This window comes from Anas acuta, chromosome 1 (genome assembly GCF_963932015.1).
Source record: "Anas acuta chromosome 1, bAnaAcu1.1, whole genome shotgun sequence".
NCBI classification, from domain to species: Eukaryota; Metazoa; Chordata; class Aves; order Anseriformes; family Anatidae; genus Anas; species Anas acuta.
Genome location: NC_088979.1, coordinates 124,864,838 through 124,888,598, shown reverse-complemented (window position 1 = coordinate 124,888,598; position 23,761 = coordinate 124,864,838). Strand labels below are relative to the sequence as shown.

General features: G+C 44.4%; 1 protein-coding gene across 2 annotated transcripts; it reads right to left on the bottom strand.

Moving 5' to 3' along the window:
- Positions 1 to 131: 131 nt before the first annotated feature.
- NRIP2 (nuclear receptor interacting protein 2) lies at positions 132 to 23,256 on the bottom strand. 2 transcript variants are annotated; one of them, XM_068700716.1, is made up of 7 exons: positions 22,674 to 23,256; positions 22,002 to 22,546; positions 16,099 to 16,275; positions 9,722 to 9,804; positions 8,712 to 8,839; positions 5,060 to 5,112; positions 132 to 4,301 (listed from the first exon to the last, which is right to left on the bottom strand). In XM_068700716.1, exons 2-7 carry the CDS (start codon positions 22,230 to 22,232, stop codon positions 4,209 to 4,211), a joined length of 765 nt encoding a protein of 254 aa, XP_068556817.1. In that variant the 5' UTR covers positions 22,233 to 22,546; positions 22,674 to 23,256; the 3' UTR covers positions 132 to 4,208. The 2 variants fall into 2 exon arrangements, with proteins under 2 accessions (XP_068556817.1, XP_068556807.1); XM_068700706.1 differs by lacking the exon at positions 22,674 to 23,256 and having other exon boundaries at positions 22,002 to 22,657.
- Positions 23,257 to 23,761: the final 505 nt, after the last annotated feature.

Below are 23,761 nucleotides of genomic sequence, written 5' to 3'. Positions count from 1 at the left end.
TGGGATCCCCGAGGTTCCTGCAAGCAATTGCCTGGAACACTTAATTTGGTTGAGAGTTGGGCCGGGTTCAGCAAATCTGTTAGCTGGGTTTTACAGGCTATTGCAGTGCTGCTGCATTGGAGTTCCTTCTCAAGGCCTAACAGCAAAACAGGATTGCCTACACTCATTAACAGAGAACAACTCAATGCTCACAGTCCGTGCCAAATGGAAACCTTTATTAGCAACACAAGCGCAAGGGGGACACAAATAGTTGTATGACTGAAACTGATTTATGCCAAACAAACTGCATTACAGGTCAAATGATTTCTAAGGAAGAAAGTAAGTCAAACTTGATTTATTTTAGTTGAAACAGGAAAGTGTTAGTGGAGAAAAACAACATTTTCCTAGGAACCATCTTTAAAAGAAAATGGGACAAAACATGTAATGTTGGACAGGGCAAACCCGTACAGCCTAGCCCTCTTCTGCTGGGTAACACTGCTGTGTGCTGTGCAAGCCCAGGCATGCTTCGCTGTGGAAGAACAGAGGTCAGAAGGTATGGGCATTATATACCATCCAATCGTGAAAGCATCTGAGAAGGAAGACAGTAGTGTTCGAGGGTTTTCTCTGACAGTTTTGTTTTGTGTACAGTACATAAGTTGCAGATGTTTTGTTCCTGTTCTCTTTGTGCACAAAATAAAATGAAACCTCTACAAAAGAGGTAATTGGAACTTCTGTACTGTTCCTTGGGCAAAAGATGACTTCTCTGTTCTTTTTCATGCCCTGAACCTTCAAAGTGACAATCAATAGACTGGCAGCTACAGTCAATGCTTCAGACTATTTCCTGTGCTGTCAACTTTCTGTGAAGCGTACAGCTGCTCAGAGAAGGAGCCACATATGCTCTGTCTCTGGAGTGGTGCAGTTATATTTTCATTGTAACTCATTGCCTGTTCATCCTTGCCAGCCACTGCAATTCACAGCATTGGAATTAGTTGTTCCTTTCCACGCAGCAGCAAATGTTGTTTGCTGCATCCTGCTCAGCAGTAACTGGTGCCAGGTAACTGGTACCAGGTAACAGGGCATGATTTGCAAGCTATGTTTGTGTGTCCTAGTGACAGCACACAGCAAGTGAGGAGTCCAACAGTCTCAGACAATGGGGATGTTTGTAGACAAACTATTCACAGCTTTGGTTGTGAGGTTCAATTTACTATCAAGAAAATAAAGGGAGGGGTTTGTTTGGTTTACCTGAGAGATAATAATGCTGCTGGCCATCCCTGCTCCCATTTTTGTGATCTCTTTGCTGAATGCAATTATTTCTATTACTCTTCAGGTATATCCTGGTATTTGCTTAGAAATGTATGTAGCATCTCAGTGCTATTCAGTTCCATAATTCACCTGCTAGTGAGTGAGCCTCTGGGAATATGGATGACTAGAGGGCTTCCATTCCTTTCAAAACCAAGTGCCTCCAAGCTCCTGGCAAGACAACTGATGTGATTATGGCTTCAGGATGGTGCACGTTTTGTGGATTGGGTTACCTCTTGCACATGGATCTCATGCCCGAAATGTGATACCTGCTGCTCTGTTCCACAGACTTGTTTTGATAGTTCCCTGCAGACAGTTTTGCAAGTGTTATATACACTCTACAGAAAAGTAGCCCTAACAGGAGCTGACCACTAAGGCAATTCAAAGGGATTCTCCCTAAAATGCCATTGTCTACGTTGAAGGTGTAGGACTTGTCATGAAGAAGCCAGTGTTGGCCACACAAGATATGCCTATGTCCTGCTCTAAGGTGGCAGTTCATACTAAATTTCTACTTTAGTGGGTTTTGTTCTCTTGTGAAAGACTTCCTTCATTCCCTTTGCCCTCCAAAGGAATAGAGATGACTAGAGTTGGGAATAGGGAAGTTTGTATTTTCCAAATGAAACTACAATTGAAACAGTCTTAAGCCTTGCAAACCCAATTAAAAAAAAAAGACTTAATGTGCTCCCTGACATCAAAAGATTCTTAAAAAATAACCATGTATGTGTATGTAGATGCCCTTTTTAAGAAGGGATCATCAAATATACTTGGTCCTGACATAAGTGAGAGAATACTGTAAACTGTTGGTGTCATTCAGCAGATTCATGCAAAGCAGTTCACAGCGAGAAATAATCAGATGCACAAGTAGAAGAATATCAAAGAAGTATGATCTGAAGCTGCAAGATATGGTGACTAACGACAGAAGTCATTAGCCTAATGTTTGTAGGAGAAGTATTTGCCAGTCATGCCAACTAATACTGGTAAACACGTCACAAGTTGTATCTGCCAGGCTGTAACTCCACTGTTTATAGTGTTATGTTAAACTACAGAATCCAACAGCTGGTTCAGGGGAAAAGCAAACAACAACAACAAAAAACACACAGAAATGCATGTATTCAGCTCTGGTGAGGCTGCACTTCAAGTACTGTGTTCAGTTTTGGGTCCCTCAGTACAAGAAGGACATCGAGGCCCTGGAGTGTGCCCAGAGAAGGGCTACGAAACTGGTGCAGGGCCTAGAACACAAGTCCTGTGAGGAGCGGCTGAGGGAACTGGGGGTGTTTAGTCTGGAGAAGAGGAGACTCAGAGGAGACCTCATTGCTCTCTACAGCTACCTGAAAGGAAGGTGTGGGGAGCTGGGGGTTGGCATCTTCTCACAGATAACCGAGAGGGAATGGCCTCAAATTGCGCCAGGGGATGTTCAGGTCAGAAATTAGGAGACATTTCTTTTCAGAAAGAGCAGTCAGGCACTGGGATGGGTTGCCCAGGGAGGTGGTGGAGTCACCGTCCCTGGGGGAGTTTAAGGAAATGTTGGACATGGTGCTTAGGTACATGGCTTAGTGGGTGACATTGGTGGTAGGGGGGTGGTTGAACCAAATGATCTTGAAGGTCTTTTCCAATCTTAATGATTCTGTGATTCTATAAGTGTTTGAGAGGAAGAGAGCCAGTGGTGTTTAACCAGCAGGATAGGCAAAATGAGGATATCATGACATTATATGGGCAGATGAGGGGACATTGTGAAGTTTGGATAGTCAATAGATAGTTGTGAGATGGAGCAAGCCCTGATGTGGTACATCTTTCCTATAGCTAATAAAGAATAGACTTTGAATTTATCATACAGTTATGCTCTAGGATGCAAATGGAAAAGAAGAAGTGACTTATAACCATTGTTCATCCCAGATGAGTTCACAGTTGTCTGATCTGAGCTGATTCTGCATAGTAGTCTAGTTCTCATTTCCTGCAATAGTAGCAAAGTTGATGGGCTGTGAAATGCCAGGACTTGAGGTTGATGATGTATTTGTGTCCAATCACTAGATCTGATGTTGAAAGAAAGTTGCTAACAGAGCAGAAGACTGGGTATTATAATTCATCTTAACATTTAACATGAGTGGCAGGCTTGCAGACCGGTGATACAGCAGAGGTGATAGGAATATAGCTCTCGGAGCTGAATTGCGGAGAGGAGCAGCCTGGTTACCATGTGTAGCTTTGCTGTTCACACAATATAGCCTAGTAGCCAATGATGCAGTAATAAAGCCCAAGCATCCATTGGTGTCTACCATACTCTATGAATCTAAGTTCAGTTTTTTTTTTTTTTCAAAGGTTTCTTAGAATTAAGAACTCTAAAAGTGCTCTTGCTGCATTTTTTCCCCCAATAAAATCCTGTTCTGCTCTGAGCCAGCAAAGAAGTAACAAAATCCAGCTTCCCAGAGTGCAGGTGAGGGGACTGGCCACAGAGCCCTTCCCACAAAGAAAGGAGAGTGGAGTGTGTTCACATTCAGGAAAAGAGCTAAGGGAAACATACACAGCAATCTTTGGAAGCTTTTGGAAAAAGCACTGTCCTGTCCATAGAACAACTGCAGACTGTTCACAGTGACTCTCTTGTCTCATGAACAGAGGGTATTGTAAAAAAAAAAAAAAAAAGTCATTAAAAGGGTAGAGAGAAACAGAAATCAGGGGACTAGGGACAGATAGAAAAACAAGGAAAAGCCCACTCAGCACATGGGGACAAGCAGAAGGTCTAATGAAAGTAGGGAGAGCTCTCTCAAGGTGAGACACTCCCAGTAACAACAGTTCCCAGCACCCATTTGTCTTTTTCTCACTCCACGGTGAAAGCATCAACCCAGAATTTGGCAAGGGTAGGGGCACGTGAGCCTCACCCTCATCTCTCTCATATGGCAGCAAGTCTTCTCAGCCCCAGACATGGGGGATGCAGTCAGTCACTGACCAGGCTCTTCAAAAGCATGTAGAAAAGGCAAATCTTGATTCAGTGTTTTAAATCTCAGGACTCCTTCCTCCAAGTCGATACAACACTAAGAAGGAGAAAGCTGGTTACTTGCTGGACATTCCAGGTAGCAAGTACCTCAGTCTTATGATGTCTGACAGGGGAAAACCTGTATAACCATCAAGCACCCCACTTTGGATTTGTAGCAACCTCACAGTTCCCCTCCCTGTCCCCTGTGCAGCTTCCTTGCTCCTATTCCCTCCAGTTAGTTCATCTCTAAACCCTTCACAGGGCCACCTGTCCACCTCCCTTCTTCTCATCTGACCTCATTTGAGATGACGTCCTCACATCACCCAGCCTTTCAGTCCAGTGCTTTTCCTGCTTTATGCATCCAACCATGTGGCTCCATGGTATTTGACAGGCAGGCACAAGCTTCCTGCGGCCATGCTCTGAGGGGCGCAGAAGCCAAGCTCAGCAAAGCGCTGATCTTGAGCTCTGAGCTGACAAAAGGAGAGGACTCTCTCCATCTGTGCCCAGCTAATGTCTATTGAATGTAGCAATACAGCTTCACTTGGCTCAAAGACAAGGCTTGTTCCCATCTGTATTCAAAAGGCAACATAGACATATAGTCATATATAGTCATAGACATATAGTGATATAGTGTGCCCTGCCTTTCCCAGTTTCTTCTTCATTTTCCTCTTCCCATTTGCAGCTTGTGTGGTTGGTAACTGTGCAACAAGCATTGCGAGTGGCACTCTGGAAGGCCTGACCATGAGAATTTTTGATGCCTCCAGCAACCAAATCTGGAGGACTCTGAGAGGAGGCCTGCAAGAAGCTGTTCCTTACCTTGAGAGACAACAAAGTCTGGAGACCAATGCAAAACTCCAGCATTTCATCATCTAAAAAGAGAAAAGAGACTGATTAGGCTCAAAACTATGGACACTGCCCTTCTAAAGAAAGTATCCCTCTCCTACTAGAAGTGAAATATGAGAGCATCTGGTTCATTAAGTTATATGGTTAAGAACTTCTTAGTATAAACTTAATCACAAATATCAACGAAAGTGATGAATTAAACATGCAAACATTAACAAGAAGGTGGTAACAGTAACAAAACCAAAAATCAACACTTTTCTACCACTGACTGATGAGCCATTAAAGGAGTAACTTAGAGAGGTCTGGGTGTAGTCCTAAACTGGGGAAAACAAGGGAACCTCGAAGAAAATAGGAAGGCTTATAGCCTGGTAACTATGGAGGGGAGCATAGGCCTGGATGCAAGCAACTGGGAGAACTGTGATGTGTGGTGGAAGGTCTGAATTCCAGCAACTGGAGGAGGGACTATGGGTCACAGGGCCTGTAGAGCTAGGTGCCAGCAATTGGAGAGATTATCATGCAGGAGAGTTCAGAGTGCCAGCTGTAACCAGGGCCACCGGGCCCAGAATTTTATAAGCCAGCACCTGGAGAGGACAAGCATATGTATGAGAGGTCTACAAGCCACTAAGTATAAAGACCTGGGTGTGTTCATATTTCCCCAGTTAATTTAATCTTGAATGCATGTATGTTTATTTTTGTAATCTGATAGCACGCTTAAAGCTGGTCTTGTCAGTGAGTAGGAAGAGGTCTTTGCTGCATCTGGAAAGACTCAAGGTCTGAGTTAGTGACTGAGTAAGGGGCCTAGGGCCCAGACATAGATACAAAACAGACTTAAAATCTGTGCTGATATTTGTAAAGTATGTGTATAAGTGTATAAGTCTGTGTGTAAGTGTGCTTGTGAATCTAGATACCTGAAGGTGTGTGAGTTTCTGTTAGTGACCTTCAATCCTGATCAGCCAGGGAGGAGGACCAAGACTGGGCTATCTATACTGGTATTTATGTGAGGCTGCTTACATTTATGTGAGTGTTGGTAAAGACAACACATATGTGTCTCGCCTTGTCTGTGTCCTTTGTGCCTCTCTGGAGTATATGGTAAGCCTTGCTACTGTCCAAACCTATACATGAGAACATGCATTGGACTAGGATGGAGAAAACTCCTGGGTCATCAATTGTATCCATCCAGTGGCAAGGAAGAAAGAATCTCCAAGTCTAGAGTATACAAGATTTGGCAGCCACCAGTAATATTATTAACACCCCTATTGGTTTTGGATGCCCTGTAATCTGGTTTAAGGGTTTAAACCCTGTAACCACTGGCCTAATAGATATATATATTACATAATATATATATTATATACATATGTATTTTTAATATATATATATATATATAATATATAAATATATATATATCATGGAATCATAGAGTGGCTTGGGTTGGAAGGGACCTTAACCATCATCTAGTTCCAACCTCCCTTCCATAGGCAGGGATGCCACCCACTAGATCAGGTTGCCCGGGGCTTCATCCAGCCTGTTCTTGAACACCTCCACAGATGGTGCATCCACAACCTCTCCGGGCAACCTGTTCCAGTGCCTCACCATCCCCTCTGAGTCAAGAATTTCCTCCTAATCTCTAATCTAAATCTCCCCTCTTTTAGTTTAATGCCATTCCTCCTTGTCCCATCATTGTCTGCCTGAGCAAAAAGTTGTTTTCCATCTTTTTTATAAACCTCCTTTAAGCTGCAGTAAGGTCTCCTGGGGAGCATTTTCTTCAGGCTGAACACCCCTAGCTCTCTCAGCCTTTAATCATAGCAGAGGTGCTCCAGCCCCTTGATCAGCTTCATGTCCTTCCTCTGGACTCTTTCTAACAGGTCCACATCCTTCTTGTGCTGGGGGCCCCTCACCTGGATGCAGCACTCCAGGTAGGGCCTCAAAAGTGTAGAGCAGAGGGGGACAATCACCTCCCTTGACCTGCTGGTCACCCCTCTGTTGATGCAGCCCAGGATGCAGTTGGCCTTCTGGGCTGCAAGTGCACACTGCTGGCTCATGTCGATCCTTCCATCCACCAGAACCCCCAAGTCCTTCTCTGCATGGCTGCTCTCAATAAGTTCTTCTCCCAGTCTGTGCTCCTGTCTGGGATTGTGCTGATGCAGGTGCAGCACCTTGTGCTTGGAGTTCTTGAACCTCATTAGATTCACATGGGCCCACTTCTCAGGCTTGTCCAAGACCATTCAGATGACATCTCTTCCTTCTTTGGTATCAACCACACCACTCAGCTTGGTGTCATCTGTGAATTTGCTGAAGGTGCACTCAATCCCCCTCGTCTCTGTCATTGATAAAGGTATTGAACAGTACTGGTCCCAGGACAGACTCCTAAGGGACACCACTCGTCACCAGCCTCCACATGGACATAGAGTAATTGACCACTACTCTAGGGGTGGCCTTCGAGCCAATTCCTTATCCACTGAGTGGTCCACCCATCAAGTCGTATCTCTACAATTTAGAACTGAGAATGTCATGTGGGACCATGTCAAAAGCCTTACAGAAGCCCAGGTAAATAACATTGGTCATTCCCTTGTCAACTGGTATAGTCACTCTATTTATAACCACATAATCTAGAGTACCTGTGTGTGCAGGGAGATGTAAGGCACAGATACAGCAGTTTTGCTTTTTGCAGGCAGACATTTACACATCCAAGCAAAGTGGGTAGTTACTGCTATGGGGTTAAATTCATCTGTGCTGGACTAATACAAAGTCTCCATGAAGGGCTAGAACAAGAGGGAAGAAGACTGAGCTGGGGTGTAGAAGCGGAGGAATGACTAGATGACCAAGAAAGCAGAAAGAATGGACATGAAAAGAGATAGGGGGCAAGGAAAGATGAATAGTATTCATTGAAGATGAGGGGACAGATAAAGGCAACAGAAAAAAGCTGAGGAGAGCAATGGAAAAAAGAACGGGGAGGGGAGGCTTTCTGCTGTTTTCTGGATGTGTGCCAGTGGCTACTGATGGGACATTTTCTCCTAAAGCTCCTGCCTTCAAAGGGTCCTGCCTCAGGACAAAAGGGGAGACTCAGCACACTGGAGCTACTGTGGTTCTTCCAGGGTGCTCCCTGCAGAGCACCTGCCTCAGAGGCAGAGGAGCACATGGACAAACACTCTGAGGTATAAGCTGTATCCTGTGCCAGTTTCTCTGATAATTTCATCCAGCCAAGGGTACAAGTGCCCATTGAGACAGAGAACAAAGGGTACCGGAGAATTTATCAAGCAGTCTGGATAATCTATGAAAGGTCCATTTTAGAGACCTAAAATAAATGGATAATTTTCCACATCCCGGGTTGAGACCAAACAGCACCAAAGTTCTCCCCTCTTTCAACATCAGACTCTTCCCTGAACTCTTCTTACATAATTTGCCTTTGGTTACGCTGAGGATATACACAGCAGATAGAAACAAATAAAAGAATATCCTCAGCTGAAAGGGACTCACAAATATAATGAGCTTAGCCAGCAATGGAGGTTACCACGTCACCAACCTTCTACCACCTTACCTTTTTCCTAGAGATTCATTTAAATACCCTTGGCAGAGCAACAAGAACACAGGAAACTGGGGGAGAGAGAGCAGGGTCTGGCACTCTCACCTACAACCAGTGCTGAACACAGCACTTTCTCCTGGCCAAATTGCAATTCCATATGTTCTACTCGGCCAACAATGTTGTGGATGGGAAGAGAAAGGTCTCCACAGTCCTTGACAGACACTTCTTCCAGCCTGTGGGACACAAGAGGAGTTATTGCTGCAACTGGAGAAAAAGGAGAAACAGGACTTCTCACTGATAGCAGTGCTTGGTCTCACTGTGAACAATCCCACAAGAGGAAGAATCTTTCATGCAGCATGTCTGTAGGCAGATTCCAAAAAAAAAGATCATAATGCAGTACCCAGTTGGGTTCCTCCCTGGTAAGGCTGATGTTAGCTGGTCAGCTTTACCATGCAGTGCACACAGACAGAATGACACAGCTCCTCCTTCTAGTCTGGGGTCTGCACACAACTTTGTGAGTGCTTCTGATGCCTTGCCCTATCGGGCAGCCCCCACAGGCTCAGTTCAGGAAGGACAGCATCCCGTGGGAGGGACCCCACGGGGAGCAGGAGCAGAGAGTGACTGTGAAGGCGCAGCAGAGCCAAAGCATTAGGGACTAACCACAGTCATCATTCCCCTGCCCTGTTTGGCGAGGGCACATAGAAGAGGGTGGATTGGGGAAAGGTGTTTTTAGTTTGCTTTTAGTTTCTCACTGCTCTATATTCTGGTACTAATAGGTAATAGATTATATTAATCTCCCTATGCTGAGGTTTTTTTGCCTATGACAATTGTTGAGCAATCTCCCTGTCCTTATCTCAGCCCTTGAGCCCTTTGCATTGTATTTTCTCCCCCCTCTTCTTCTTCTGAGGAGGGGTGAGAACAGTTGTGGTGAAGTTCCGCTGCCCAGATGGGTAAAACCACCACAACGTGCAATGCTACTAGTAATTATCATTATAGGATTAGGCATCAGGGATACCCTAAGTCCTTTTCAAGTGGTTGTGTGATTTTTTTTTTTGTTTGGTTAGTTTTGTGTTTGTTTTTAGCCATCTCTCCTTTTCTAGTGTGCAAAGACTTACCCCAACTGGTATAAACATCTCGTGGAGATGAGATTTGGCAGACATCCAGTATTAACAGTGGCTTTCAATACCTGACCTTGGCACTAGAAAAAAAAAAAAACCACAAACAAACAAACAAAAAAAACATAAAATCAGATAATTATTTCAGGCTCAAAGTAGACATACACACTCCTTCAACAGTGTGACAATCCCTTAGACTCTCCTTAGCAGCGCAGCCAAAGGTGTGGCGTTTAGGCAGTAGTCAGAAGGCAGGAGACTCATCCAAGGCAATGACAGTCTCCATGGTGCTCTGCAAATATCTGCCCAGGCACTTAACTGTTATTAGCAACTTTAACTTAGTGGTATTCCAGTCAAGAAATACATAATTATTATTTTGTTCAGAAAACATGCATGGATTTTATTAGAGATTTTTATTAGCTTTCATTATTGATATAATGAAAGCTTCTAAATAAACACAACCATGTGGTACATCCTTTACAGGCTTCCTCTCTCCATTTCTTCTGGTGTCACAGGGCACAATATTCTAGGGCTAAATGTCCGCTCTCAGTTGAGTATTTTGGGGTTCCATCTTCCAGAAGATGTCTATTGGAGAAGCAGAAGCATCCAGACAAATATCCCCAAATTTAAGGCAGTTCACAAGATAATTGGCCCGCCCATGATTCCTGAATTCAAGAAACAATCTGATCAAGAGGTGTCTGTTTTGTAGGAGACTTAAGTTCTTAGACTGATCTTTAAGGAAACATGACACAAGCACTTGTCCTGGTTTTGGCTGAGATAATTTTCTTCATAGTGGCTGGTATGTGTTTTGTTTTGGATTTAGGAGAAAAGCAGTAATAATAACACACTGATGTTTTAGTTGTTGCAAAGCAGTGCTTACACTAAGTGAAGGACTTTAGCTTCTCATAGTGCCCTGCCAGCAAGAAGGCTGTGGGTACACAAGAAACTGGGATGGGACAGGAGAGCTGACCCAAACTGGCTAAAAGGATATCCCATACCCTATGACATCATGCTGAACAATAAAAACTGGGAGGGTTGGCCAGGGATAGGGACCTCTGCTCAGGGATGGGATGGGTATTAGTTGGTGGGTGGTGAGCAATTGCATTGTGCACCATTTAAAAAAAATAATATATATATGATATTATTAATGGTTTCCCTTTATGTCCTATTAAACTGTCTTTATCTCAACTCATGTGTTTTACCTTTTTTTTTTCTTTTTCTTTTTTTTTTTTTTCTTCTGATTCTCTCCCCCATCCCACTTTGGGGTGGGGAGTGAGTGAAAAGCTGTGTGGTGCTTAGCTGCCTGCCAGGTTAAACCAAGGCAGCACTACAGCTTCAATATTCACAGCTGACTGTGATCTATGATCAGGAGAGACTGAATGCCATGCAGCAAAGTCATGACTGCATGATCTTACTGGAACAATCTGCAGTGCCTTGTCCATTTATTTCTTCACCCACTTGCAGTAGATAGAGAACAGGAAATATGGTTACTAACTATTTTCTGTCCCCTCTGCAAAGAGGTCCTAAACAACAGGCCAGAGATGCTGAATTAACATCAGCTTTCATATATGGCAGAAGCCTGAAAAAATAGTTTTGGCAAATACATTAATATGGGTTATATTCAGAGGGGAAAAAAAAAAAAAAAAAAAAAAAAAAAAAAAAAAGAGGAGGAAAATGACTTAGTAAAGGAACTGGAAAAGATGGAGTAACTGCCACCTGCAAAATATGTCTTGCACCTACTTATAGTACCTAACCATACGTATTCTTAACGGCTCAGTTCTTCAAGGCTCTGTCTTCTTTCACCAATACTAAAATAATGAAGTAGCATCTTCCTCTTGGGAGGCTTATTATCCTACTGCTGTTGTTAATGTTTTGCCTGTGATTGCTTCTCTTCCAGCTACTGTGGCACACAGTGCTGTGAGCCACTCAGAAGCAGCAACACACTTGTCATAGCTCCCCCCCCTTATGCTCACTCCTGAAAACAGCTTAAATGCTTGAAGTGGATCAGTATGACTATCAGAGATTCACTACACATCATCAGTAGGGTCAAGGAAACTGTCTCAATTTCCTGATTTCTTAACTAAATATGTTTATGCTTATTACATCAGCAAGAGCTATATCCAGTATTTCCAAGGTTTTATTCTCAACAGTGTTCTGTTTGTGAGTCATTACAAAGAGAAAGGAGAAATCACCTCCTGTGAGAGATACTGTAATGCTGCAAACACACAATGCCATTAGTAGCTTGAGTGCTAGTTGCACTCAAGGAAACCTCAAAGGTTACATGCTGGAAACTTCAAATCTGTTTTGCCTTGGAGCTCTTCCTGTGATCTAAATGCCCAGACACATCTGTAGTACATCAGCATAGAGAATTTCATCATCCTGAACCACATTCTTAGAAGGGTCATTTAGTTGAGAAAGTCATCACTCTGGTAACTGCAAGGCCACTGGAGCTAGAGATCTTGATCTATTTTGTTTTATAGAGTTCACCAAGAATCATGTCAGACTCATAGATGTACTTATGATGTGTATTTAAAAAATGCTGGTGGTTTTAGAAGGATGAGCATTTGCCATGTGTGGTCTCATCCAGGAACAAGGAGGGCAGTACTCAGTTGTATCTACACAGACATATATTTCAACAGCTCCTAGTTTGGTTATTATACATTTTCCTTTTTAATGTAAAAAACCATATCTTATTCATAAGGTATTATGTCCAGTTGGTTAACAAACCCATTTGGCTGCAAACGTTTAGGACTCCTTACAACACAAAAGTAAGGCAGGTAATGCTAAATACTTAGCAAAGTGAAACCAGAACAGATCTCAAAAACTTCTGGCTGCCAATACCGTGCCTTCTCCATTATGTACCCTCCCCACAATCTGAGCCATCTCAGCCGTACTGTCAGCTACATTCAATTCAAGGGTGTTCTTTGGCACATGATATTGAAATTGCCAGAGATCTACAGAGTCATACATTGGAAGAACTCAAATGACCTCATACCAGCTGGAAGATTCATGAAACAGAACCAGAGCACAGAAAACCCAACCCCCAGCAGCTCTCCCTGCAGTTCTTTGCACATTCGCACAGGAATATTCTTTCCAGCTCCTTCACAAATGAGCAGTCCTATTGCACTCCTGAGCAGCTTGAACTGCTGTCCCATGGTAATACATATCACGCATGATCTAGCTAGTAGGCGACACAGACAAGCTGATGCCTGTTCCCAGAACACACCACATTCTGTTGCCCTTTATTATGAACATGCCTCCTGCTTCTTAGCACAAATATGCTTTATGTAAGTGGGGGAGCATGCTAGAGCCTCACAGAAGGGGACCAGCTCCAAAGCACTCTATTTAGAAACTACTGACTTTGCCAATACTTCTGCTTGCTTAAGAAAAAATTAAATAAAAATACCCATCACGGCTCCAGGCTGTCTGGCAGGTTGAGTTTAAACAATCTGGACTAAGAGTTGTGCCTGCCCATAGAGATCCCCAAGGCCAACTGGAAATATCCCACCTCACCTCATGACAGCACCTGTTTGTGGCAAAAGTAGTAATACAAAACTCAGGCTTTTAGAGGGAGAACAGTCTGGAAATGGACTGGACCCAGAGGACAAAATGTATCCTCTTCTGTCTACTTTTGGAACTCTATAATGTCTGTGCTGCCTGACCCTCACAGACATACCAGCCCAGCCTGGAAGGATTACGTCTGGGTTAAGAAGACACACAGAATAAAGCATAAACTGCAGATGCTAAGGTACATCTTTCTCCTTGCTTTGTCCTGTGCCTCCTCATTATCTGAATGGGCATGTTAGTCATGAGTGTGAGGTCAGGCATGATGCTGCATCTGTCCAGACTACAGCCTGCCAACAGTGTCCAGCTGAATTAGCACTTTCTCATTAACAGAAATGGATTCTACTGAGAAGGAGTTGACCATTCCCGTTGCTCACAGAGGCAAACTCTACATGGCTCAGCTACAGAAAAGGCATTGAATCAGCTCTTCCAAAACAGGAAACCCAGAGTATGAGCAGCAATTTCTAACGCATGTGGGAGCAGGCAGAACTGAGACGGATGAGCTGTTATCATTGTTGTGATAATAAACCTGAACTGTATCACTAGGCAGGCTGCTGTGTTTTGCTCCAAAGCAGGCTGGGAAAGCTGCAAGATAAAAACTTGCTAGGATATAACAGGACAGTGATCACCCTGTAGAAGAGAACAATTCAAACCCTCCCATTGGGTGGCAGGCAGCCCTGCAGATACCAGCTCCAGCAGCCTCACAAAAGCTGTCCAACTTCCTATTACACCACTAATCATTTACCCAGAGAACTCACCTGGGGACCGAGGAGAATTCTTGGCCCAGTGTACCAGAAATATGATGCAGACTAGGTAAGTAGTACACAATGAAGTCATGAGCACTGTAAGCCTTCCTGGACTAAGAGGACTTTTCATCACATTGCTTACTCTCATCTCTTCCCCCAGAAGTTTTAGGCTGTTACTACCAGTTTCCATTAGTCTTTATTTAAAGGTCAACTGTGTAGATTTCCGTAAAATAAGGAGGGAGAGGTATCAGTAAGGATCATCATTTATAAACAGTTTTCTGAAATAATGTCAGCTCTGAGGTCAAGAAACTGCTTTTAGCAACTAATATTGGTTAACCCCCACATTACTTTCACATGGAGGAAAAGCAGCCTTGGGAAGCAGTGGAATCTTTCAGTGTCTATTTCCAAGTCAAGACACAAGCTCCACCATAAAAATAACGGCTTGTTTTTACTGTGCAGATGGCACTCATGTGACAAGCTTTCCAAACTGCTTTACAAAAAATGCCATAAAATAGGTATACTGCTGAAGTACCAGTTGAGTAACTTACCTAAGTAAAAGGGTGAACAACTCTGCAATACAATTATTACAGACTGTGATCTGTGATCTTTGGAAGTATAAAAGGCCTTAGGCACAGGGAAACTACAACTTGTTGGAGTGACAACACTCAGTCTTGGGTTTACTTGGCAAGGGTTTAGTAGCAAGGGGGGGTGTTGCAGGGAGGGAGGGGGAAAGTGGGAAGCTCTGTGAGAATAGTCCAGGGCAGAAAATGAGGAGTGCAGGAAAAGAGACAGCGCCTGTGCAAACGGTATTTAGTTCAGGGAGAGTTAAGTGATATAGTAGACCTATTTCCTTAACTGTGATGTGTGTTAACCTACCTCCATAAAGAAACATGTAATGTGTATGACAGCACAGGTATAGTCCTTAGAATCACAAAAGAGGAACGATTAGTGGATTCTGACTCTATTGCCATTGGTATGTGATACCCATGCCTATGCCTGGCTGTCATTGTTTGAGATACATGCCTGACAAAAACACCATTTATCACTGACGTTCCTCTTCATGAGCAATGTAGAGGGTTGACTAAATTAAAAGAAACAATTTCATTTGTTCAAAAAAGACACTGGCTACTTGGAGAAATTGTACTGAGTGCCATTCATCCTACTCCTAGTATGATAACTTAGCTACCCCAGGGTCTAAAACCCAGAGTGAGCAATGACTTTTTGCAACAGTAAAGGTTGGAAAACAAACTATGCAATAATTTTGCTTGGTTTTGAGACCTGAGACCTGAACATGTCAGAAAGCATCAGGATGTTCATAAGATAACTAATTTTGCCAGCTGAACTTTTAAAGGTGTATATGCTTTTGCTGAAAGCTTTGCAGTCTACCATGTGATAATTTTTTTAGGACAAAGTACTGAAAAAGACACAGCTGTAAAATGGATTTTTATATCAGGTCAGTGTTCTGTATATCTTTGATGAGTCTCATATCTGCACATCAGGCAGCATTAAAACCCACTTTTATGAGACACAGGTTTTGGACACGCTCTTTTATCTGTAGGGGCCATGGAAGTGTGTGTTCTGCTGCATGGTGGATATAAGAAGAAAAGGGAGATAAAAATACTGCTTCCATTGACAAATCCAACAGTGCTAATTCAGAACACTGTTAGTCACTTTCTTAGAAGGTCCTTTGACACCTGTGAGGATCTGACCAGACTGGATTCAGTCCGTGTAAATCATCTAAGAGCACCTGTCTTAGAGTGATAAGGAGACATTCCTTGTTTCTGTATGCAGTTATGCAACACTTCATATCACAGGAAAGCTGAGCACCAAACAAGGAGATGTGAAGAAGTTATTTTCTTTTATCTTCAAATACGGACAACCAGAATGCATGTGGTAGAAATGCTTTCTTGTGTCTGCTGGAAGAACAAGATCTGAACTCCAGAAGAGACCATGTGGGAAATCAGCTTCAGCTGGCTTTGCTATTAATAACTTGGAATGGCCCTTGGGAGTGGGAACTCAGTGAGCGTTTGCCATCACTATGAAATGAGCAGCACCGTGTTGTTGCCTTACCTGGCACTGTATTAGCAGGGCTGAGGTCTCTTTTGTCCTGTCCTCTCCCTTTTCCATCTTTTCATCCCGGTCTTTTGCCAGTGGAGATTGAACCCATGCAGACCGAACCCTGGTCTCGCCCCGCAGCTTGTTCAGATTGCCTTCCATGAGGCGCCGCTGGACCACACTATGCGGCTGCTGTCTCCATCACAAAGAAAGAGAAATCCCAGCTAAGTATAGTGCTAAGGACTAGGACATTTGCTAGCCCAGGAAAGCAGATTGCAAATGTTTGGCTCACCTGATTCATCGTCCTGATTCATGACAGGATTATCCCAAGAAATATTCTTTAAATCCCAAACTTTTTTTCTGCAGCCCCTGTGATGATTTTAAAGTATTGAACTGTCTGTGACAGGAAGGTTTCTGGGATGCAGTTGTTGGAGGAGAAGAACGTCTGATGTATGCTTTCCCCACATATATCTGTTCCTTCAGCTGAACATGCACTCTGCATGCTCATACCTGTGCAGGTATGCAAATACACTACCTGGTGTGTGTATGCTGACACCCAGCCAGACACATTCACACCTTCTAATGGGGGGGAAAGGAGGATGACAGCACATGTGTGATGCACCTGTGATAAGAAGGCAGGATTCCAGAAACCTTAGGTGTACAAGCATTTATTTGTAGTGAAACAGGAATTTTTCACTGCATAGGAAAATAAAACTAGCCTCTAATGTACTTCAGAGTCTGTCTCTGCTTCCTTCCATCACAAGAGATATTATTTTGATTCCTTTCATAGTTGGGAGAGCATCTATTGAGCCCTATGTTGTTCATAGCTACAGGGAGTGCCACCAACCAGATCAACAGCTGAGAATCTGCTTTATTCCTAGCTCATGTAGAAGTAGCTGTTTCACCTTCCTCTCTTCTGGGTTGAAAAAGGGGCAATGCATGAAAAGGGAAGGAAAATGGTGAAAACCTTTTTGTTCTGACATGAAGGAGGGAAGGAAGGAAGGAAGGAAGGAAGGAAGGAAGGAAGGAAGGAAGGAAGGAAGGAAGGAAGGAAGGAAGGAAGGAAGGAAGGAAGGAAGGAAGGAAGGAAGGAAGGAAGGAAGGAAGGAAGGAAGGAAGGAAGGAAGAGAAATATAGATCAGCTCTCAGATGGTGCAGCAGGTTGATGTAGGAGTTTATCAATGTGCAGGCAAAACATCTGAGCCAGACCAGACCTACCAATGGGCTGGGCTGTTGTAACCCTGCAGGGTGTGTATGCTTCAGACTACCTTTACACTTGGTTAGAGTGATGAGGCCATGGAAGTGTATAAATTCCCATTTGAACTGCACACTGATTTGTCAGCTTTGTCCAATGGTTGGAGCAGCTGTTAGAGGCTTTTTGGTCACGTTCAACATGACTCTTTGCAAGGTGCTAAGTCCCTTGTGCTTCTGTTTCTCCACCACCCAAGGGGCAAGATCCAGATCATTCACACTCTGCTTGAGAAGCAGTGTAATAGTTGAAAAAGTGAAGCAAAAATATTCCTCTATTCCTCTTCCTGGTCTTTTCCCAGCCCACTGCACAGGTCCACAGCACATCTGGCTGTTGAACTGCAGTCCTTAAATACTCCGAGCACAGTGCCAGCTGGGCTGCCAACTAATGTCTGGGCCATGGGAAAAGGGCAGGGAACCACCAGCAGGGCTATAAATTTCCATACTCCCTCCTCTGTTTTCTCTCACATTCTGGCATGTGAATGACCTTCCCCTTTCCCCGCAACCTTTCCCACAGAAAAAGCAGGCCCTTTGCAGCTGATCTCTCTGTCCCTTTCTTGTCACTCAGGAGGGGAAGAGGCTCGGCACTGATGGGGAGTAGATAAGCTTAGGGACTGGGAGGACATCTAATTCAAGAACAGACTCCTGGGGTTCTCCTTGACTTCTGTATCACCAATGAGATGGAGAAATGGAGAATATTATTTCTCCTGAGCTGGTAAGAAACTATGAGATGAAGAGGGTGATGAGGGAGGATGTGAAGGGAGTTGTGGCAGACAGCAGGAAAGGATACCCTCTGAACACTCTCAGGAGGATAGGAGGAGGTTCCCAGTGCAACTCATCATTTTCAGACTCTCCAATGTAAAATCTCAAGGCACTGCTATGATTAGTGAAGTGATATGAGCTGGAGGTCCTGATTTTTGGGAAGGGAGAAGCTAGGTCTTCAGACTTTCTTAGTACTTTCAAAATATTTGAATTCATGCAGCTAATTTTTTCCACTAAAAAAAAATATAAATAATAATAATAATAAAGTCACATGTAGTTGTGATAAAGCTAAAAATGTGAGGTCTCCACTGAAAAGTATAATTTCTCTTTTTTGGAGATGTGATGGTTGCATCAAATTCCAGAGACTGCTGAATGCATTGCATAACCTGAATGCACAACCTCAATACACAGAAAAGATTGGAAAAAATATAACCGCCTGTGTTTATAAGAAAACATGTCAGTTTTGAAATGACTGGGGGCCTTGCCCTGATTTTAGGACTTGGAATGCTGCCACAGCAGGAGTCTCTGACATTGTCAATGGAGACATGCTTTGGGAAATTAAAATCACTTCCCTATACAAGTGCAACTGGACTCCAGGGTGTTTTTCACTCCCTCCAAGATCAAATTCTCCAGTAATGCTGCTGCTCTGTGTTAAGTGCTTCCTTCTTTTCATCCAGAAGGGAGCCAGATGAATTTTGGCAACAGGGGGGAGTTTTGCATAGGACTGGTGGAGTGTTTGAAAGCATATTCTGTCCTCTTGTCTATTAAGGGCCCTCTGGCTCCTGTTACTAGCATATGACAGAAGACTCTTCACTGCCTTTTATTATTCCTGTGGGATATGGCAGAGACTGTGGCAGAAGTGAGCACTGGACCAAGAGGACTTCAGCTCTATTTCTGGCCTGTGGAGTGACCTTGGACAATCTCCCTTTATTCCACATTTTCTCCAAGTGTGAAAGGGGAAGAAAATATGAAGATCATTTATAAAGCCTACAGTCTGCATGAGCTCAACAGAAGAATTTTGGATTCTGATTTTCAGCCCCCAAAATGTCAGTAATATCACAGTGGCCCATCAAGTTGCAGGGACTGCTGAATGCAGGACACTGCTCTTGGGAATCTAAAGCCTGATTCTTCTCTTGCTTCAAGGCAAGGCAGGAATGGAGGTAACACAATTACCACATTAACCCTGGGTATTGCATTATGTGCATGAACTTTGCACAGGTATCACACTTTATTTTGTGCCTTCTGCCACCAGTGGTAAATTTCCATAGCATAAAAGATGTTATGCTTTATTTACTGCTTGCTAGGTCCACAGCAAAAATGTTTCAGTCATTCTGTTACAGACCATGCATGAAATATGCTGTGTTTTTGAGTGGCTGACTGTTGTTCACATGTGAGAGATTCTCATGTCTAAAAAGATTATTTATAGATTAAAGATTAACCAGCAAATCTGGTTATAATAGGAAATTCTAACAATGCCTGTCTCACTAGGGCAAGTATTTGGTACTTGAGATGTTATGCTGCCAGCATCCTAACACCAAGACTATCATCTCTAATATGCAGGGCAACGCAGTTGTCATTTTTGGGGCATGTTGTGATAGGAGTCGATATCAAAGCAAAGCAGATAGACATGTTTTTCTCTGCTTTTGGGTCTGGGCTCAACAACCATGCAGTAGAACACTCAAATTTTACCAAACCCATTCCCTGCTGAAAACTGTACAAGGAACAGCGAAATATGTGGTCTGGATATCCAGCTGCAGCACTGCATTATGCACAGGGTCATTGACAGACTGCCTGTGCTGCCAGACAGAATAGAGCATTCCAGACTCCAGCTTGGTTGGATCTGCATCTCCACAGGGCAGGAAAGGCCCTGTTCCTTGCCAGTAGGTCATCTTTGTGACTCCCCTGTTACAATTCAGGCAGTGACTGTGTTCTGACCCTGAGGCATACTCATAACTAGTCTCTGAAAGGACCAGTCTCTGAAAAGGAGTGCAGGTGAACACCAAGTTGAACATGAGTCAGCAATGTGCCCTTTCTGAGAAGAAGGGTAATGGCTTTCTTGGCTGCATTAGGCAAAGTATCACCAGCAGGTCAAGAGAGGTGATCCTTCCCCTCTACTCAGCACTGGTGAGGCCACACCTGGAGCACTGTGTCTGGTTCAGGAGCCCCCAGTACAAGAGAAATATACGAATACTAGAAAGTGTCCAACAGAGGGCTACCAGGATGATCAAGGGACTGAGCACCCCTCCTATGGGGAGAGGCCAAGAGACCTGTGACTGTTCAGCCTGGAGAAGAGGAGGCTCAGGGGGATCTCAGCAATGCCTATAGATACCTGATGGAAGGGTGAAAAAAAGGTGGAGCCAGGCTCTTTTCGGTAGTGCTCAGTGCCAGGAAAAGAGTCAATGAGCACAAACTGGAACACAGGAAGTTCCCTCCACACATCAGGAAACACTTTGCCACTGTGCAGGTGATGGAGCACTGGCACAGGTTGCCCAGAGAGGTAGTAGAGTCTCCCTCCTTGGAGATCTTCAAAAGTTGTCTGGACATGATCCTAGGCAATGTGCTCTGGGTGTCCCTGCTTGAGCAGGGGAGTTAGACCAGATGGCCTCCAGAGATCCCTTCCAGTCTTAACCATTCTGCAATGCTGAAAGCAGGATATGCTGCTCTGAAAGGCTGGGACAGCATGCAGTGAAGTCTCAGGGTGACTTTAAGGAGCCACCCTTGCAACAGATGAACCAAGGAATTTCATCAGCAGGTGGGGCAGATGTGAGAAGTGTGGTGGGAATAGGAGAGCCTAACAGCACAGAGCCCTCAACACTGACTCCTCACCTGCATGTGGCAGAGCTGCTGGTCTCAGGTCTCAGCAGAGGGGATGACTTCCACTCAGACCCACACACCCAGGACCCTGCCTGTCCCACAGACTTGTGCCCTAGTGCTAAGCAGTGCCCTGTTGCCAGCAGTGGTGTGGCCTGCAAAGGGAGCAGGGAAAACAGAAGGAAAATGACCTGAGGAGGACAGACACACACAAGCAAGCCTGGTGTTGCTCCAATGGTCTAGGAATACAGAAGAAAGCACTGGATATAAGGAGGGGCATCCTCTGCCATAGCTGAAATAAGGGAACTTCCTGACACTGAGCCTGCCCCTGGCCCACCCAGGGGCATGCAGTGAAGTTATCAAGAGATTCCACAGGAAATGAATCCCTGTATTGCCATGTTTCCCTGGGGAAGACCCTCCAGACCACAGATTCTGCCTGATCTCCTGGAGCAGATCCCTCCCTGATGCCTCCTGCTGCACATCCCCATGGGGAGATGTCCCAAGGCCTCACTCCCACGCCTCCTCCCCACAGATGTCATCCATAGCTGCTTGTCATTCAAATTGCCTGCACTCCAGGCTATCAGTCCTGCCATGTGCTTACCCCTCCATAAATCCAAAGAGTAGGGGGAAAGAGAAAAATACAAAAAGGTGACAAGGTCAAACATAATCCTCAAGGATTTTTATGAACTGTGCTTCCCTGCCAGCTGAGTCCAGGAAGGAGTGTGTTTGCTTTTGAGGTGAACCATACAGAAACATGTGGAACTTTTCAGAAAAGTCCCACATGAAAATGTAAATGTCAGATGAATATATTTATATACAGGGTGAGCAGAAAGTTGGATTCTGGGGAGTCCTTGCACTCCATGTCTGCCTGCCTCTGTGAAGAGTTTATTCCTTATGGGGATGCATGGGAAGATGAATGCAAAGAGTAGGGGATTTATTCTTTCTTTTCACTCAAACCTGCTTCTAGGTGATGCTGAGGGGCACTTTAATTTTTGCTGAACCTGTGATCCTTTGACAAGCCTGGAAGCATTTCCCAGCTGGGACAGGGAGCTATTAGGATGAGGACCCACACCCAAAAGGGTTCCCAGTGGACTCACCAGATCCTTGGAGGTGCCAAGCCTTGTCAAGCCATCCAGGGGCAGCAGGTCAGCAGAGTCCTTGTGTACAAATTGTGTGGCCTGTTTAAGGCGCCTCTTCTGTTGCAGAATAGCTTTGTTCCTCAGCTCCACTTCACAGTCCTGTCGCTCTGGGTCAGGAGTACCCTCACTCTGTTTTTGCTCCCCATCTTCTTGCTCCGGTGACAGGGGGCAGCTCTTTCTTGTGCTCATAGTGAAGACTCAGGTAAAACAGGTCCTTCTTTGTATGCTGGGGTGCTCTCTGCACTTGTTTCCTGGTGTTTGTGCTTTTCAAGCTGACTCAGTCTCTGAACTCCCTTCTGTTCCCCTTCCCCACAGCTGTCCTCCTCTCGCTTTCTCTGCCTTCCTTCCTGCTCTCTTAGTTAAGACTCACCCATCTCTTAAATGCTATGTGCCTTTTTCTCCTTTTGTCCTCTCCAGTCCCCCAGTGTCACTCTGTTCTTCACCTCTTCTCCTTCTCTTCTCCTGCCCTGATTGCAGCTCTCCCCCCACCAGGCAGTAGGTCCCTGTCGTAACAGAAGAAGCCCCACATCAGAAACCAATCTCCATAAATTACAGCAGAGCTGGCAAGATGCTCTGGCTGGAAAAATCCAGCAGCAGAGGGATGGCCCCACTGCTGGGGGCTGGACTTACCTCCCTCAGTGTCTGTGTGCGTGTGTGTGAGAGAAAGAGAGAGAGAATACACCGCCCCGTTCCCCACTGATACGCTGGAGAGACAGTAAATATCTGTGGCAGGCTGTGCAGTTCAGTGTCTGCTGGGGAACGCTGACGCATCTCAGTGAATCTGTAAATACCGGCAAAAGCAAGGTTCAGTCTATGAGATGATGCAGTGCCTTGGTAAATGGGATACAGCATCCACCTCAGGGCTCCCAGCAGGCATGCCCAGTCTCATTTCTGCAGGGAGTGTCATCATGCGTTTCAGATAGGCTGCGCTGAAGGATTTTACTGTGCAGCTTGAATGAAATGCTGAAGGCCTGTTTTTTGCTTCTGGGCAGGGCAAATTTATTGGGCCTGACTCCGCCTTCATTTTTCCCCTTCTCCATCTAAAGCAGCTCCCCCAAGGATGCATAAGACTAAGATTACTGTATTGCTGAGACCAGTGGACTTGACTCCCCATTAACACTGAATAAACTACACTGACATTGCTGCTGTGTCCCTCTCTCAGGGGAGAGAGGACATGACAGAAATCCTTTTCTCAATCTTCTGCCTCCACATTGTTGTTTTGTCCTGATTGATACTGTACCTTACCCCAGTCGGCACGAATTCTGATGCCATGTACTGAGGAGGAAACCATTTTACTTAGCTATGAAGCTGAGCATAGCATTACATTTCCATGAATGAACAGCTGGTTTTAGCAAGTGCTGCTCTTGCGTACACACAGAAGGAATAGCAGCAACAGAATGTGAAAGTTCAAGATAAAGGAGATTTTATGATGGTCTATTTTTTTTTCCAGCTTAGTTATATGTAACATTGCAACATTACTGATACCAATTATTTCTATGATGTTCTAGATTGTGTATAAAAATATAACACTGACTATACAATGTTAGGAAATAAATCCAAAAGTCCGTGTAAAGAGATGAGTCTAGTCACCCACTGTGAGACCTCACTTTGGTCACATAAACTGCAAAGTTGCCCCAGTGCAAAACAAACCACATTGCATACCTTTAGCTCCCTGGTAGTTATCACAGTGTTAGCAGTTCTCTTGGGATCCCTGGTCC